The sequence below is a fragment of the Odontomachus brunneus genome, unplaced genomic scaffold, assembly GCF_010583005.1.
Source record: "Odontomachus brunneus isolate Ranch 3 - 2012 unplaced genomic scaffold, Obru_v1 Obru_scaffold_063, whole genome shotgun sequence".
Taxonomy (NCBI): domain Eukaryota; kingdom Metazoa; phylum Arthropoda; class Insecta; order Hymenoptera; family Formicidae; genus Odontomachus; species Odontomachus brunneus.
Window position 1 is genome coordinate 1,318,571 of NW_022639513.1, and position 16,946 is coordinate 1,335,516.

General features: G+C 43.6%; 1 protein-coding gene across 17 annotated transcripts in view; it reads left to right on the forward strand.

The window, feature by feature from the left end:
• Positions 1 to 6,906: 6,906 nt before the first annotated feature.
• Positions 6,907 to 16,946, forward strand: part of LOC116846419 (titin) — an 86,542-nt gene continuing 76,502 nt past the window's right edge. For 10 of the 17 annotated variants that reach the window (XM_032820205.1, XM_032820204.1, XM_032820208.1 and 7 more), the window contains exons 1-11: positions 7,163 to 7,337; positions 13,606 to 13,648; positions 13,733 to 14,007; positions 14,098 to 14,315; positions 14,384 to 14,605; positions 14,725 to 15,059; positions 15,206 to 15,554; positions 15,610 to 15,848; positions 16,172 to 16,401; positions 16,471 to 16,614; positions 16,683 to 16,940. In XM_032820205.1, coding sequence (XP_032676096.1) covers positions 7,178 to 7,337; positions 13,606 to 13,648; positions 13,733 to 14,007; positions 14,098 to 14,315; positions 14,384 to 14,605; positions 14,725 to 15,059; positions 15,206 to 15,554; positions 15,610 to 15,848; positions 16,172 to 16,401; positions 16,471 to 16,614; positions 16,683 to 16,940 — 2,473 coding nt within the window. In that variant the 5' untranslated portion in view covers positions 7,163 to 7,177. Of the gene's footprint in view, positions 7,053 to 7,146; positions 7,338 to 9,948; positions 10,496 to 13,605; positions 13,649 to 13,732; positions 14,008 to 14,097; positions 14,316 to 14,383; positions 14,606 to 14,724; positions 15,060 to 15,205; positions 15,555 to 15,609; positions 15,849 to 16,171; positions 16,402 to 16,470; positions 16,615 to 16,682; positions 16,941 to 16,946 lie in introns of those variants that run through there. The other 7 variants (XR_004378486.1, XM_032820215.1, XM_032820217.1 and 4 more) reach the window with 2 other exon arrangements.

Sequence of the window (16,946 nt, forward strand, 5' to 3'; positions counted from 1 at the left end):
TTAAATGTCAAGTTCTCAGTTCTATTTTACTCCTAGCTAATTACACGTAGTATCCTCCTAGCGAGTCTTACATTCAATACGAGTTCTCCTGTATTTTCGCTTTAAGTGCTTCCTTTTCTTCCCCCGGTCGTATCCTCAAGATCGTTATTAAGCTTCATCAGTTTCTTTTCCAATGTACACGTTTTATTTTTGCACAATATGGACCCGCTTTTCACGTGGTACGTCCTCTCTCGTTATAATACCATCATCTTCTCTTCGCGCCACCTTCGCGCCTCTTTCCTGGAGCCTTCGGAGTCGCCTTGGTTCGATCACGTCATCCGAATGAACGTTTTCTACATAGGGAAATCGACGGAGCCGAGCGTGCCGGCTCCGCTGATCGAGGAGACTAAAGCTTTCGTGAAACGGGACTCGCAACGCGAGCAACACACGGCAGTCGCACCGAGCAAACCGAAAACTGTCCTTCTACCTGGCTCTCCGCCAGAGCTCGCGTACGCGCCACCTCAACAGCAACAATATTACGAGACGCACACGAGCGTACCGTACACCAAAGCGATCGGCACCGAGACGAAGAAGACGGTGAGAATGGACGAGTCGACGGAGAATGCCCGGAGAATCGTCACCGTCGAGCAAACCAGCCGCGTCATCAAGTTCGGCGATACCGGCTTCGACGGCCATGTCGCGCCCGTTCATCAGAAGCAGCAGACTCATTATCGCGTGCCGACGCCGAGGAAATTCGTGCAGGGACAATTTCGCGAGTCCGATTACGAGAGCGACGTGGATTCCAGCAGAATACGGCCGAAATGGGCGCCGGCCGACAGTGACACGGACGAGCCATGTTACCGGAGAGTTCAACCGCCCGCTGCGAAAAGCCCCAGGTCGTTGAGTGCGCCAGTCAGACATGTGCATGTCGCGTCACCGTTGGAATTCGACACTGGGCCATTGACGACGAAAGTACGCCGAGAAGAAACGGACAAGAAGATCGATCAACGATACCACCAGCAACTCACGGCCTCCACCAAGACCGATAAGACCTTGCAGCCTGGCTCGCCGCCTGAATACGGATTCGTCTCGAGAAACGACGTGAAGAAGGCAGCCGACCGTAAGAACCAATATCCATGTCTCGTAATGCTTTGCGGAACGCACTGACGATGATAGAAACTGCATGGTGCGGACGTAAGCAAGCATCGTTTTCGCTCGTTTTCACAACGGTGGACGAATCATTATTACTTGCTTCTTCTATGAATTTTATGTTCGATAATCGTTGTCGCTTCTTCTGCGAATTTTATGTTTGATAATCGTTGTCGCTTCTTTTGCGAATTTTATGTTCAATGATTATCATCGCTTCTTCTACGGATATTCAACTAGTTTAGACTCGCGCGTAGATGGCTCGGAATGGTAAACTATTAAGATTACTGTATTGAGAAAGAAATGTTTGGCATTTGTAACTATAATCACGTAGAGAAAATTACTGTTTTACTTATTTGCTGAAATGTTTCTTTTCATAAAATTTCGATTCTTTTGCACAAGTGGATCAACGCTTTTGACTCGGCGAAGTTTCTGTCGCATGGGGTTACGTGAGTTACACTCACAATTGTCGCTTTGTATTTTCGCTGATCGTTTGTCCACTATTTAATCAATAATGTTTCGAATTGTTCTTCAATTCTCCCTTTCGAGTCCGTAGCTTCTCTCTTGTTTGTTTGGGGGAAGTGGCTGGATTTTCGTCACGTGTAACACAAAGTTCTGAAACATCCGCAGACATCGCATCGCGTCACATGAGCGATATGACGAGCAGCTTCAAATCGAAAACTGAGAAATTCGTGAGTGATATCCAATCAGACTTGAGGCAGGGTAAACCGATACTGAAGCATCCCGTCGATTCAAGAATGACCGACGGTGACGAGCCGAGAACTTACAGGGAGGAGACGCGACTTTCCGAACACGGTAACAGCAGTATATTATCTTACTTCTTCTAAACATGCGAATATGTTGCTTGAGTAAATCCATAAGCAAGTCACTTTCGGTGAGAAACAAGAATATAACGCTCATTGGGCAAATAGGAACGAAGCATATCGACCCAGATACCGGACTCATATATTTCAAATATGACTTCGGCTACGAATTCGGCATCGTTTTGCCCGGCGAGGGCAAAAGGACGGTCGAGAGCAGCAAGAAGAGTATTCAAGGACAGAGGCGTGCCAGCGATATAGAAGTGCCTATAGTCCACGAGTTCACTGAGAGAAAAACGAACGGTTTTACGAAGAAAGGCACGTTCGCGAGCCGACAGAGCAAGCCGGCGAGTAAATTCGGGAGCTCGAAGAGCGTCAAGTGGGAGCCGACGTCGGAGAGCGAGTTTTCCGAAGCCGAAGACGCGAGGAACTTCAAGAGGAAGCAAACGGCCGGAGAAGTCGCGGAGAGCTCGATAACTCCTCCGAGTCTCGTTATACCTTGCTCACCCTCCAAATGGGATCGCATAACGCCCAGTCCGATTTCTCTCAGCCCGAGTTTGCCGAGCCTCTCTCCGAGATACAGTAATGCCACGGGACCACCTAGCAACGTAGACTCCGCAGGTATACACACCTGCCGTCGAAAACGCATTTTACCTTGACTTGAAACAGGTCGATTGCATCGCTCTTGTATCTCGCTTCGCTTTAATCGCTCTGACTACTCCTCTTTCTCTTTACTCGTGGGTTGATACTTTCTCTCGCTAATGCCGGATAAATAGTTACTTACAGGGGAGATCGGGATGAGGTGCCATCTTTTCGAAGTTACAACTTTTCAGACAACTAATTGTTGCAATTGCGACTATACAAATGTAACAGAGACCTCTATGTTTTTATGCCCGCAACGATCTTGTAAACTGTATATTTTGTTTTGTAATAATCGAAATACGAACATATTGCAACGTAATTACAAGTTGGCAAAAATAAGAAAGCTATGTATAAAATATCCTAAGTAAAACAAAAAATTACGATGTCGAAATGACGAGAAAATGACCGAATCGTTATTGATAAGTGACTTAAAAAAAAATCATTTTCTCGTTATTTTGATGTTATCGTGATTTTTTGTTCTGTCTGGAATATATTTCGACTAATTAGTGTAGTATCTCTGTGAGAAATCTCCATTAGTCTCTCCACCATCTCCTGCCATTTTAACTAATAAAACACGCCACTTAAGTTCGTTCATTCGCGATGAAAAATACATGAAATGTCGAGACGCTCGAAAGTGTCAGCGCGCCCCAGTTTGTCTACTTTTTAGCTACAATATCATCTCGCTCTTATTGAAATCCAGGGAAAAGTATTTACGTTCCAAAAGGAACATTTTGTAATTTCATTTTTGCCGACTTTCTCGTGACAAATACATGAACAAAGCACATGGCCAATTAAACTCGGTCTCCCCTATTGTACCAAAATTGCACTCTTTTGCTTCTTCCGCATTCGGACTCTTCTCGAGATTACTTATCTTACTTTAGCCGCCCAAACATTTATTACTTTTTCGCTAATACTAGTATATCTCTTTCAGTCCTTTAACCATTTACTATCCGCGGATTTGTGCACGAATAATGTCTCTACGTCGAAATCGTGTAACATCAGTGTCTGATTGAACGCCGTAGGTTCACCGTGGCCGACTAGCAACGGCGTATCTTCAAACAAGGAGGTAATTCAGCCATACCTCGAAATATTGCCGAAGAAGGCTCCTATGTTCATCACGGTAGGGTTGAGAACTTTTTAACAGCATGGAAAAAACAGTATGATCGGCTCACATACTAATCTGATTTGCACAACTGCATTTATATGCGAGCCACCCATACTGATTTTTTCCGCATGTGTAACCAGCTACACCAAACAATTCATTTCCAGCCTCTGAAGGATATCGCGGTGATGAGCGGACATCCAGCTAGATTCGAGTGCATCGTACAAGCTGAACCGCAACCCAACATCCTTTGGTCGAAGGACCGTAGGATTGTCGAAAATTCTGCGAGCCACGAAATCCAATACAGAAATGGCGTTTGTCGTCTCACCATAATAAGAGCTTTCCCAGGTGCGATTTAAACGATTGCTTGTGTAATCCTTTAATAACGTCTATTAAGAGGATGTCTGACACTACTTGACCTAATCTATTACAAGAAGCAGCTCACGTCATACGAAATAACGTATATAAGCATAACATAACGCAGCGTCCCTAATAATATACGCGGAAACTATACACTTCTCTGTTTTATCCTACTATACCGATATCTCATGCATATATTAATCTGATTTTTACATCTTCACACGATTTATTTCTTTGTTTTTACGCAGATGACGCCGGGACTTACGCATGCACGGCAACGAATAGTCTGGGTTCCACCATAACTTCGGCCAACTTGGAGGTTCCAGGTAACAGACGATCTATATACGCTCCTACTTCGTAAAGATCGAGTGTGGGTGAAGGAAGAAACGACCGGGATAAACGCTAGGGTGGTGGAGAATTCGATTATAAACTGGTTTCGCGTATCGCTTGATTATGGTTTAAGCAGGCCGCAAACTAATACGGTGAAGGTAATAATGATGCTCACAAGATGTTTTCTGTATGGCCAGAAATTCTAGCGAACACTTGATCGACGAACAAACATGATAAATTGTTGGTAAGAGGTTTCCTCTAGTTTGCTTCTGGTTGAGGATGGATGGCAACTCGCCACGATTACGAAGGGATGAAAATCAATAGAACTATTAATCGATACAGCGGAAACAGACTAGCTTTGTCCAAATGTGGAGACTAAAAATTGGGTTGTATTGACATAATTTGCTTTTAACAAACAAATCAACGCGTTTTGAACAGAAAACACAGAATTTCTGGTTCTTATGACCCAGCTTTGGGAATTTCTAAGAACGAGAAAATCCATTTGATACAACCAAACTTTTTTCTCCGTGCATAATCGTTTCTCTTGCATTTCACATAAATGTGCGAAATAATGTTGCAACAAGTAATGTTGGACCAAGCTAGTCGACGACGAGCGAGCAACTACAGAAAAAGCAACGTGCAAAAGCTAAAGAGAAAACGCTTTATTAAATAATATATAGAATACTTTTATTATCTTATTGGAGGAGTTTTCAAGAGCTTCTGACTCTACGCGCATACTATACTTTATTTCTCGTCTACGTCTTTCTCTCGCCTGTTTCAACTCTATTCTTCTCTGTCTTTACTTAAATATATTCAAGACTTCTCCTTAAGCATCTGTTAGATATTTCTCGCCAGAATTGCCACAGGCAAGATTTACATTACTCCTTTTTTCAAATCTTCATTGAAACTGACTACGACTGAAACATCTGATAGAGTAGGAAGCGAAAGAACTATTTTTCCTATATATTTCGAACCAAAGATGAATATTATTTCACATTGCTTTACGTCGTGATATATCGTTGGAACGTACTAGTTATATTATTAATTAAAAATATAAACTATGAGAATATTATTTATTAACAAACGCTGAATATATAGATACAATAGGAGTACACCTGATCGCCCCGGATGCGCTTCTTACTTTGTAGCTTGATAAATTTCCACGTGAATTATCTCTGCTTAGAATGAGGGGTCGGTGTTTTGTAGCTAAACGGAATGTGGGACTTTATCATGGGGCATGTATCGCTTCGCAAAACAAATCGTTGCGTCATTAACTCCTTGTGTCTAGTTGACGGAGGTGAATCGCGCATTTGGATATACAATTGAAAATGGATATAGCCACGAAAAAAATGGTATTTTTCGAGCAACTTTGTAAAAGCGCCACGCGTAAGCTCCACAAGTTACGTAAAATCATTGATTGTCGATATTAAGAGAAAGAAGAAAAAAACCGAAACATCACCGTCATAACAAAAAAATTCGCGTGTTTTTTAGTCGCAAGGAGTTAATCGTTATTTATCAATGTCGCTATTTACTTATGGTCAGCAATACCTATATACTATGTAAATAAATGTGTGCTTCCTCTACAATATAAACATGGGCAATGGTGTAACGAATTATTTTGTGTTCTCTCGCCTGTATTCCATCCCTCCTCTCTGTTCTGCCTCTCGCAACTGGCTTTTCTTGGTATTGACAAGATATTGCGATACTGCAACGTTGTCGATAAGGACGGCATATCTGATAGGCATTTAATGATTCGTAATGCAACCAGCGTCAGCAGTGTAAATGTACAAAAATGTGTTACATTTCATCTTCTATGAATATTTTATGTAAGCTTTCGTGCAAAGATTGAAGAAATGTTCTGCTTATTAACCTTCCAAGTGGCAATCGAGGTCATTAATGTCCGGACATTCTAAGAAGTTTTTCAGACCACTTTTGTTTAAAAATCATTAAAAATAAAACTTAGCAATTTATTTTTCACAAAAAAGCTGCGTACTCTTCGACTGGAAGAGTAAAGGAAGTTTTAATAATTTTTGGAAATTTTTTCGAGCATCCCAAAAGAAGGAAAATTGAGGCATATATTAATGACTCTGATTGTCACTTTGAAGTTAGTGAAAATACATTATCACTCGGAGGCTTAAAATAGAAAAGTAATAATAAAAATATTACATTGCATTCGGAATGCAAAAACGATACGAGTTTTGTGCCGCAAGAATTCCACGGTTTTCTAGACATTACCGAGCTCGACTCATCTCTTGTATGAGAAACGGATGAACCGGTATGAAAATAGATAGCAAAGTAATCTCACGGAATGCGGAGGAAAATGTGAGTCGGCGATCCAAAAATATACGGAAGAAAAACAAGCGATATTTGCAGGAGAGCGCTAAACCGTTTTCTGCGCGATACAATCGCGTAATAAGATCGCGATTATTACGTTACATTCTCCAAACAGTATCGCTATCATTACGTTTAATTACAGACGCATCATCACCGGCGCATGGCGCACAGCGTGATCAAAAAGAGCGTGCAGTCGAACGGCTTCTGGAGGATTCGCCAAAATACGTAGCTTTAAAAGACCTATTTCTATTGCGAGACAAGGACGTTAAACCCGTTTTGACAAATTGCGAGCAGCCGCACGAGTCTTTTTATGATTTCGGATTGACCACGAATCACAGGTAGTTGTCCCTATTAATGCAATTCGCTCAAGAGCGCAATGAGCGACTCGTTGCCACCAACCCATCAGCAAACTATCATCGAATTACACGACAGTTTCATAGACGGGAGCACCTGCGAAAACGCGATGACAAAGCTCTATACGATGAAGGAGACAAATTTCGTTGGGCGTGAATTAGGTACTACCGGCACGAGAAACGGAACCTCTTGCGACGACGCCGGTAATTTACGTTTGGACAGCAAACCGCCATCGCAGAGTCGTGACACGCTGTGTAATGAGGAAACTGGTGAGTACCAGAAGTCGGTAGCCATCTTTTCTTTGCCTGTCCCATATTTGCGAACGGAAGCATAAATACATCAAATAGCATGTAAAACTTTATAAGTGAATTAATATTAATAAAATCAAGCTTTAAGATTAAAATCCAAAAGTATATGTAAGCAATTAGATCCGAGGAAATTATCTTGATGTATCAGATAAATAGAGAGCAAGAAATAGTGAGATAGTTTTTTATTTCCACAGATTAATAAAACGTATAAAAACTTAACGCAAGGCTCTTGTACGCTGAGAAAAAAATTTTTTAAATTAACAAATATTTATTAGGTGGGTACATATTTACTTAAATCAAAATTCTTTTTATTTAGATCGAGTACACAATATTCGATTTGAATTAAAAGAATTTTTATTTAAGTAAATATGTAAATAGTATCTACTTAATAAATATTTGTTAATTTTTAGATATTTTTTTCTCAGTGTAGGTCTTTGATTCTCTATATATTTTTTATAAGCGATTTTATAGACGAGCCCCACGCGATCTTCAACCGCGTCTGGGGTTCTTAGTGATGATTAAGGACGATTGTTCATTGTAGACACCCGAAATAGAATCTGGCGATCGATCGACGAGTCTATGAGCTCTCTTCGCGACACGTACAAAACACTCACGCTCGTTAGTTGAATCATAGAGGCGCGAAGGCGCTTCTCGTCATCTCAACCGAGATTATTTCTCAGGGAATCTGAAAATAGATGCGTCGCTATGCGGCATCTTGTACGAAACGCGGTGATTCACGCGTGACCCACCTTCTCCTTCGTGATGATCATACCGATGTTCTCAGCGCGAACACGCCGAGGAGGGTGCCTCCTTCCCTTTACGCGCGCGTCGTCGTTCTACGCAGGTTCCTAGTCGACGATATCTCATGAGAACTCACACACACGCAGGACTAATCCGTATCAATTAGTTACGATCTTAGGTACATTACATTTGGAGATGCGTATCGTTAGCACGCACACAACTAGTTCGCTCGGCATGCAAGCCTCGCGATTGATGCGTGTCTCGCTCCGATTCGTCGGCGTATAAAATGCTAACGGTTAAATAGGATCGTTTCCATTGGAATCTGCATGCAGAACATTGTGATTGCTCTAGCAGTACTTTTTAGTATTTCCGAGAGATCCGCAAAGCTCACGCTCGCGTCAAACTAGAGACGAATCGATCGGATCTTAAGAGGGCTTCCCGCTTGAGTTCACAATATGCGCCAAATGGTATTGAGAGTCTCTCGAAGATGGAGAGAGTGCGAGTTGTCAGTTATTACGAGATGATCCCCCGCGTTGTTGTTAGTTCACTGATAGGAGTGTATGTACGCTTTTAGAATATGGTGCGCAACGGCTGGGCGACTTAAATTTATGAGCGCGGTGCGCTCTCGAAGTTGCACGGGGTTGCTCCCGCGGCTAAACTTGGCCGGGCCCACGCACGTGCAACAATGATTGTTTTTCTTTCTCTTTTTTTTTTACTACCAAACTCCTCCGAGAAAAGAAGGAAAAGGAAGAACAAACGATTCGAACGGAATCGGTCTGACTATGAAACTAAAGATGAGGAAAGAAGGAGCGAGGGAAAGATAAATATATAGATAGATAGATAAATTTATACTATATGTTCTAGGAAAAATTCCCTTCAAGCTGAGAAAATAACAAAAATTATGTAAAAAGCAATTGTTCAACAGTTATACAGAAATACATATAGATTAAAAAAAACAGAAAATAATGTATAGGTGCTAGGTTGAAGACAATCTTCCGACTAATAAATATTTAGACGACCTTACTTTAAATCTGTTGAAGCAGCCTGTTGAAAATCCAAAAAGAGAAAAAAAGAAAGAAAGTGTAACAGCATATTAGACTGAAACAAACACACGTGCCTCGATTTTTGTAAAAAAAGAGAAAAAATCTGAAGATTTGTAAATATATTAGACAAAGAGAAGAAATGGCTGAGAAGTGCGAGGAAGGGAAAGAAAAGAGAAAGGTTGAGAAATGTACCCACCGTGTGCATCCAGCCTTAAGAGAGCCTAGAGCACTCGGAGGGGAACGACGACAGGGATACGGAGGGAGAACACGGAGGGGGCAATAATGTGGAGATGCGTGGGCGGCTGTCAGTGAGCGCAAGAACGTTGCGTGAGACTTTTACCGCTCCGGAGATGCACAAGATGTGGCTGTTCGTTAAATTCTTCTGTACAGCGACTGGCGAATTTCTGGATCTCGTGATGTTTATCTAGTGTGAATTTCAGGCGTTTTTCTCTCCTTTTTCCTAGTCGTTAACTAGTCGTTAACAGAACTTGAAAAGCGCGCGTGCACCCGTGCGCACGCGCGACTTCTGAAGTTCAAATTGCGGCGAGAAAACACAGCAGCGATTTACGTTGCGAATATGATTCCGCCAGTATATTCTATGCTGAATATCAATGTTTCCGGATATCATCCTTATCCTCGAACGTCATACACGTCGTAGCTATGTGACTCGTGTACACGCTATATTATTCTTCATCTTCCTCTTTGACGTCCGCGAACGTTGCGGGCATCGAGATGTCCCCACCCTAGCCATGTTAGCCACCCTCTCCATCTCGTCGTGCTTTAGCGAGGGCTCATGGTCGGTTCTCCTCGAGCCGTGAGCTATCCGATTCGCATTCGACCGACGTCTTGGTTTAAAGAATCACGGGGACAAGACCTTTGATGATGACTTGACTTCTGCCGACTGACTGGACTGAGCCGCGGTTACCAGCAGGGTAAACGAAACGATATTACGGGGCGAAGCGAGATAAACGTGAGTGATTTGCTCCGATTTGTGCATCGAGAGTTGCTTAAATTCCGGGTGATAATACGCTACGCCGAAAAGGAGAGGAAAGCGAGAGAGACGCAAAACGGAGATCTCCGCAGATCTCCTTAGATCAGTTTAACAGTTTATCCGGCACGAGCCGTAAAGTTCGCGACGGAATCGCCATTCGAAAGGCCCGCCGAGTTATTGGATTCCTCGAGCTAAGATGAAGCGACAACAGTCCCAGGAACAACAGAGACAGCTGCAACAGCGGCAACAGACCGTCATGCAGGAACAACAACAACAACAGCAACAATATCAGCAACGGACGGAACGACAAGTTACGCGGCAACAGATCACCAGTCAGCAGAGAGGTCAGTTGTGACGTGTTTGAAAGGTCGAAGGGACGATATCCCCGAACGACAGCTCACACGAAGCGAGGAGAAAAGCGTTATGGAAAAATCTGCGCGACAAACTCGAAATTATCTGCGTTATATCCAACGGCACATTTGTGAAACTACGTGCAATTGCTAAATTGAGCGTGAATTTTTCAACACGAAAAGGTTTCTGAAAAGAAAGGTTGGGCTCGACGTTCTCGGGGGATGCGAGTGGCCTACTTATTTTTTCGCGATTGATTCCAGCCGTTTTTCATTGTCAAAACGAACACATCAAAATAACACTCGGGTGCATTTCTTTTGGCGAATATTCCGTCAACGAACACTTACTCGCGTTCTATTTTCGTGCGAGGAGCACGGTCCCTGCGAGAGCTCTAAAGATAGTTCTCCGCGCTCTTCGGCGTGACCGTTTCAAAAATTCTTTCATGCGCCCTCTCGGCATGGTAGCGTTGCGTTACGCGACCTCCATTTCGATCCAAAATTCGCGATTGTTTTGCAGAGCGTCGAAACAGCCGGGGTTTCTATATTTAACTTGATGTATCATGTCGCCAAGGTTAATACTGTCCACTCGAACTTAACCCATTGATTGTTCCAAAGACATATAATATGTGTTGGTACCATTTCCTCGTTCAGAGCTCAAAATGGAGACGAAAAGAATATTTCGAAGAGAAATTTTGTAATGCGCAGGAAAAGAAAGCGAACCCGCGTGTTTCGAAATATTCGGAGTATCCGCTATTGTGCAATGCACAATTTATCATCGCGCTGTGCTAAACGCTTTTGACAAGTGAAATATTGGAAAATTTCCAAAACGATTTGCTTTCCAAAACGAATTTCGCTTCAGACGGACATCCATTATGATCTCTTTGGCGTTCACCTGATTCGCCGCGATGTTTCACGTAGCCTTGGCTCGGGGTGTAAATTATATTTAATTATCAGTCACATCAAATAAGATAGGAGAAACGAAATCGTTGTCTTCATTAACACACTTTTCTCTGCGCTTATTTTCTCTAACAGGCCAATAGACACTAACTTCTCGGATTTTACGGCAAATTAGTAGCGTGCAAATGATTCTGCACGAAATTTTGAAACAGAAGTTAAACTTGGAACCAGAAGAGAATTCGGGGGATGACGTGGTGCTCGTGCATTAATATTACATGCCACGACACAACACGTCGCGTTTACGCAAATTTTCGATAGATACAGTAGCGATTGCAGAATTAGAGCTCCATTATCGCAGATAGTTCCGCTAGAGCACCCTTGCCAACTGCGCGATACGTTATGGAACGAAGAACATGAACGCACAACTGCCAAATGACAATAAACGCTGACGAGTTTATGAATCTCAATTCCGTCCAAGCGCATCGAAACGTGTTGGATTATATTTCAACGCGCACAAAACTAAAAGACAATGAAATACAGTAAGCAGCGCCGTTACGCTAGCAGCTAACTAGTTAAGCTTCTACTTTTCATCTGCGAAGGATCGAATATTTCGCGCGAGAAATCTCGACGAAAGTACCTGCGAACAGCAGTCTGTCGTGGATTGTTTCGCGTTCTAACCGGTATCATTAGTCGTCAAGAACTATGTATCATTATCGAAGGAAAATCAGTTTCACACGATCTTTCTTTTTAAGCGTGTCGGTGATCCGAAACAGCTGATCGCAATGAGCGCATCTTGGCGTCATCAGTGATGATGAGACGTGACTGATGACAAGACCGACGATCGACGGGGAAAAAAAGGGTGCCAAGAAAAGATAGCGGCAAAGAACGTATCGTCGGGGGCGGAAAGCGGAGGGGAGGCCTCTCACGAATTCGCGAAGTCGAAGAGCGCGAGGATGTAAAATATGTAAATCTCACGCGAAAATGTATGCAAGCGCGCAGGCGGGAGAGAGAGAGAGAGAGAGAGAGAGAGAGAGAGAGGAGCATTAGACTCGATTTTATTTTGGTCAGTGACTGCCTTTGCGTAACGGGAAACGCGATTGGTCCGGGCACGGCGTAGACGCGTCGCGTCGTGGTGCGTCGCGACGCGCTGCGCCGGGCAAAGATAGTTGCGCCTAAAATGGATCACGGTAACGTGATCCTCATCCGAATGCAAAAATACGATCCCGTGCTTGTAGCAGCGCGCGTTACGTCCTTCGCCCTCTTCGCGGCTCCGCTGGTTCCGCGGTTCGCGGATCACGGCTTGCGAACGCGCCACGGTGCATAGTCGCCTGGCGCAAAATGCGCGAAAACGATGAATTTTATTGCAGGGCAATTGATTCATTAGTGTCTAATATATTAATTAAATGATGCAAATTAAGAAAGAAATACGTAGGTTACACGGAAGAAGTATCGTGGTAAAAATTATATTTTCCGTAATCTCGGACCATGCAGAATTATAATCGTATTTGAATATTTGTTTTAAAATGTTATGCACGCATTTGACCTTTTATTGGAAAATTATTGTAATTACTTGAAATGCTTTTTAATCTAATTTTTATTATAACATTTTCTTCGTGTGAAGCTACGTCAAATTGCATGTTTACGGAAGACGCGGGAAATTAATATAATTAATTTTTTTCGTTTTATAGTATCGAATTTTGCTCTTGAATTTAAATGATTTTTTCGGGGGAGCTGATTAACTACAAGTTGTCGCCGAGAGAATTAGACTGATGATTAAGCAAAATTTCACGATCATCATACGTGTATATAAATCATTTCATACATTTGTTTGTCTTTATGAGTACACATGTTGCTTCTTCATATTACTCCTGTCGTACTTCCCAACTAGAACGAATCGAGGAAGCGAACCGTTGACGCCGTTTTTTTCCTGTCGCCGTTACGCGCGATGGCGATGCCGCATTTTTTCATTAAGTTATGTCTACATCGGGCCGCGCCGTAATTTAAACCAATTTACTCATTAACCCGAGAGAACTGACCATTGCGAAAATGAAGGTTTATGATTCTGTATCAAATTTACAAAGTTTCGGGTAGAATATGTAAATTTAGGCGAAACATGAGACACGTTTCAATGGTATCTATCCTACTTTGAATATATAAAGCTGGGCTTTCTACATTTTCTTTCTAAATCACTTTCTTTCTTTCTTCCGCAGTTCAAGGGGAGGTCGTGATGCAGTCGACGCCAACGGTACCAGTGTAAGTGACGCGATATTAACTTATTACAACTCTTGTGAGAACTGTGTTGTTAATGATATTTTTAATGAAATCCTCTCGATGCAGTTTCACCGGTAAACCGGGTGATCCCTCGCCGCCCATTTTCGAACGAATCTTCAAAAACGCGCGATTCGCGCAGGGCGGCAATGCGATTTTCGAAGGTTGCGTGCGGGGTAATCCCAAACCGACAGTATCGTGGACGCACAAGAGTGTGCCGTTATTGGAATCACGAAAGATTCGAATGTCCTATGACGACAATACTGGTGTCGTCACTCTCCAAATTAATCAGATCGGTCCAGGGGACGAGGGAGAGTACACGTGCAGTGCAAAGAACCAATACGGTGAGAGGCTTGCCTGCGAGGAGAAACTCACAGATATTTAACTTTGGCAAAACGAAACTACGTACGAAGCTAACTTTTCACGCTTTTCAGGCGAAGCGATCTGCTCTGTTTACATACAACCCGAGGGATTCGGTCCTCCGGCGCAACAAATGGCGGACAGTTATAAGAAAGAATTTACACAGAGCTTCCAATCGAGCGATCAGAGGATGCAGACCGGAGGTCAAGTCTTCCAACAACGAAGCTACCAGCAAACGGTAGACAAGAGAAGCTATGTGAATGGTACATCGACGAGCATCGAGGACTTCAAGGTATCGTAATTCAGTTGCTTTGCGCTCCAATAGAGCGATATTTAACTCTGCGCTTTTCGAATGTGCAGGTCGACACCTTCGAATACAGGCTGTTACGCGAAACGGAGTTTCGCGAGTCGATCACTCGCCGTTTCGTCGGTGAATCCGACATTCAAATTTCTACGACGATCGATCGCACCTTGGGACCGGTCGCACCCCCGCAGATCACACAGAAACCCAGAAACTCGAAACTCATCGAAGGATCGGATGCTGTTTTCACCGCGAAAATCACCGGCAACCCTAAGCCAAGGGTGAGAAAATATTGTAGTGAAAATTGTAACCAAACTTTTGATAATCTTGGACCACACAGAAATAGACAGCATACAGTCTTTGTTACACCAATTTAATTGTTCTTTTTATTGTGATGCAGTTAACATGGTTCAAGAACGGCCAGAGAATCAAAGATTCCCAACGCGTGGAGACGAGCTATTCGAATCAACAAGCTACCTTACGAATTCGAGTTGCCCAGTCGGACGACAGTGGCCATTACACATTATTGTCCGAAAATCCTCAAGGGTGCACCGTCAGCTCCGCTTACTTGGCGATTGAGTCCAGCGATCAAGTAGATCAAGCGCATCAAAGGGAATTCATTCAGACCCAACAAGCGGAATCGACCACTGAGTCTACCGACTCCGGCAAAGTATTGCCGCCAAATTTCGTTCGCACTTGCACAGATAGGGAGACTACCGAAGGCAAGATGACGAGGTGCGTCTTAACTTTTCACCATCTATATCCTTCCAATTTCTTTTTTTCTGCTTCTTACTTTTAATGATCTTGATAACTGTATCTGCCATATTAACACATTAATGAGACATTAATGAGACATTAATGAGAACACAAATTATTTTCAGATTCGACTGTCGCGTAACCGGTCGTCCGTATCCCGAGGTGACTTGGTATATAAATGGCCAACAAGTCGCTAATGACTTGACACACAAGATTCTCGTGAACGAGTCCGGAAATAACTCGCTGATGATCACGAACGTGAGTCGTGCCGATGCCGGCGTAGTAACGTGCATTGCTCGAAACAAGGCCGGAGAAACATCCTGCCAGTGTAACCTGAGCGTCATCGAAAAGGAACAAGTGGTTGCGCCGAAATTCGTCGAGCGCTTCGTCACCACGAGCGTGAAGGAAGGAGAACCCGTGGTCTTCATGGCACGCGCTGTCGGTACACCGGTTCCACGTATCACATGGCAAAAGGTAATTTCGTTCACCATATTGATCTTCCCGACTTCTGACACCAACTTCTCCGTAGGACGGCGTACCGATAACCCCCGGCCCCGAAGTACGTATATCGAGCGACGGCAGCGGAGCTTCGACTTTGGATATCCCGCGCGCTAAATTCTCCGATGCAGCCTGGTACCAATGCACCGCGCAAAATGTGGCCGGTTCCACCGCCACCCGAGCGCGGCTCTTCGTCGAGACACCTAAAGGAACGGCCCCGGAACCAAGACGCCTGAATTTACCCCGACCGACGAAAATCATCGAACCAGAGTGAGTAACACTTGTTTACGAGCAAGTTGTTCTAAATTAAGTTACTTTAAATGCCTGGTCCTTTGCTGCGACGATTTTAATTTATAATGTCAGAAGCGAGAAAATAGATGTTAAAAATTTTTGCAAAATACGTCGAAATAAAATAATATGTTTACAAAATGACAATCGATCGAGCAGATCCATAAAATAGTCGGAACACTTTCCTTTTACTCTAATAAACAATAAATAGCTTTAAAATAAACGTGAACTTCCTTTTTAATCTACCTTCTTTCATGATCTTATCATTGGAGAGAAACATTGAATAACGCAGCATACGTTTATAGACCAGCGCCTGGCCCCGAAGTGATTTATTTGAGGCACGTGGAGCGCGCCAAACCTTATCTGCCGCCACCTGAGGAAGATAAAATTTATCCGCCGCCACGTTTCATTATACCGTTGAAGGATGTCCATCAGATCGAAGGTGGACGAATTCACTTCGAGGCCAGAATCGAACCGGTGGGCGACCCCACTATGAGGGTGGAGTGGTACGTCAACGGCAAAGCACTAGACGCGAGTAAGTAATCATCAATCATTCGACGAGGCACTCCCGAATGAATGATCGATACACGTGTGTCTTTTGCAGGTTCCCGAGCAACATCCATCTTCCGCTTCGGCTTCATCTCACTCGATCTCATTAGTATCGTTCTTCAAGACAGCGGCGAATACGTGTGCCGCGTCGTCAGCTCGACCGGAGTCGCCGAGTCTCGCGCCACCCTCAGCGTGACCCGTGAGTAAATTATATTACGAAGCTTGCCCGCGAAACGTGTGACTTAAACTAAACTCTGCGTCTTCTAGCTCGCGCTACGATTGAACAAGCGAGCCAACACCCCGACAGTCTTCAGTACATCCAACAGCTCGAGGATTACAGCAAGTACCAAAGGCAAGAGAGCGTGGAGGAGACCTCTTCACAGCGGCCGGTTTTCATCCGTCCGCTCCAGGATCTTGGTGAGCTACAGGAAGGTCGAAACGCCCATTTTGAGGCGCAATTGACTCCTGTTAGCGACCCCACCATGAAAGTGGAGTGGTACAAGGATGGAAAACCAATCACAGCCAGTGAGT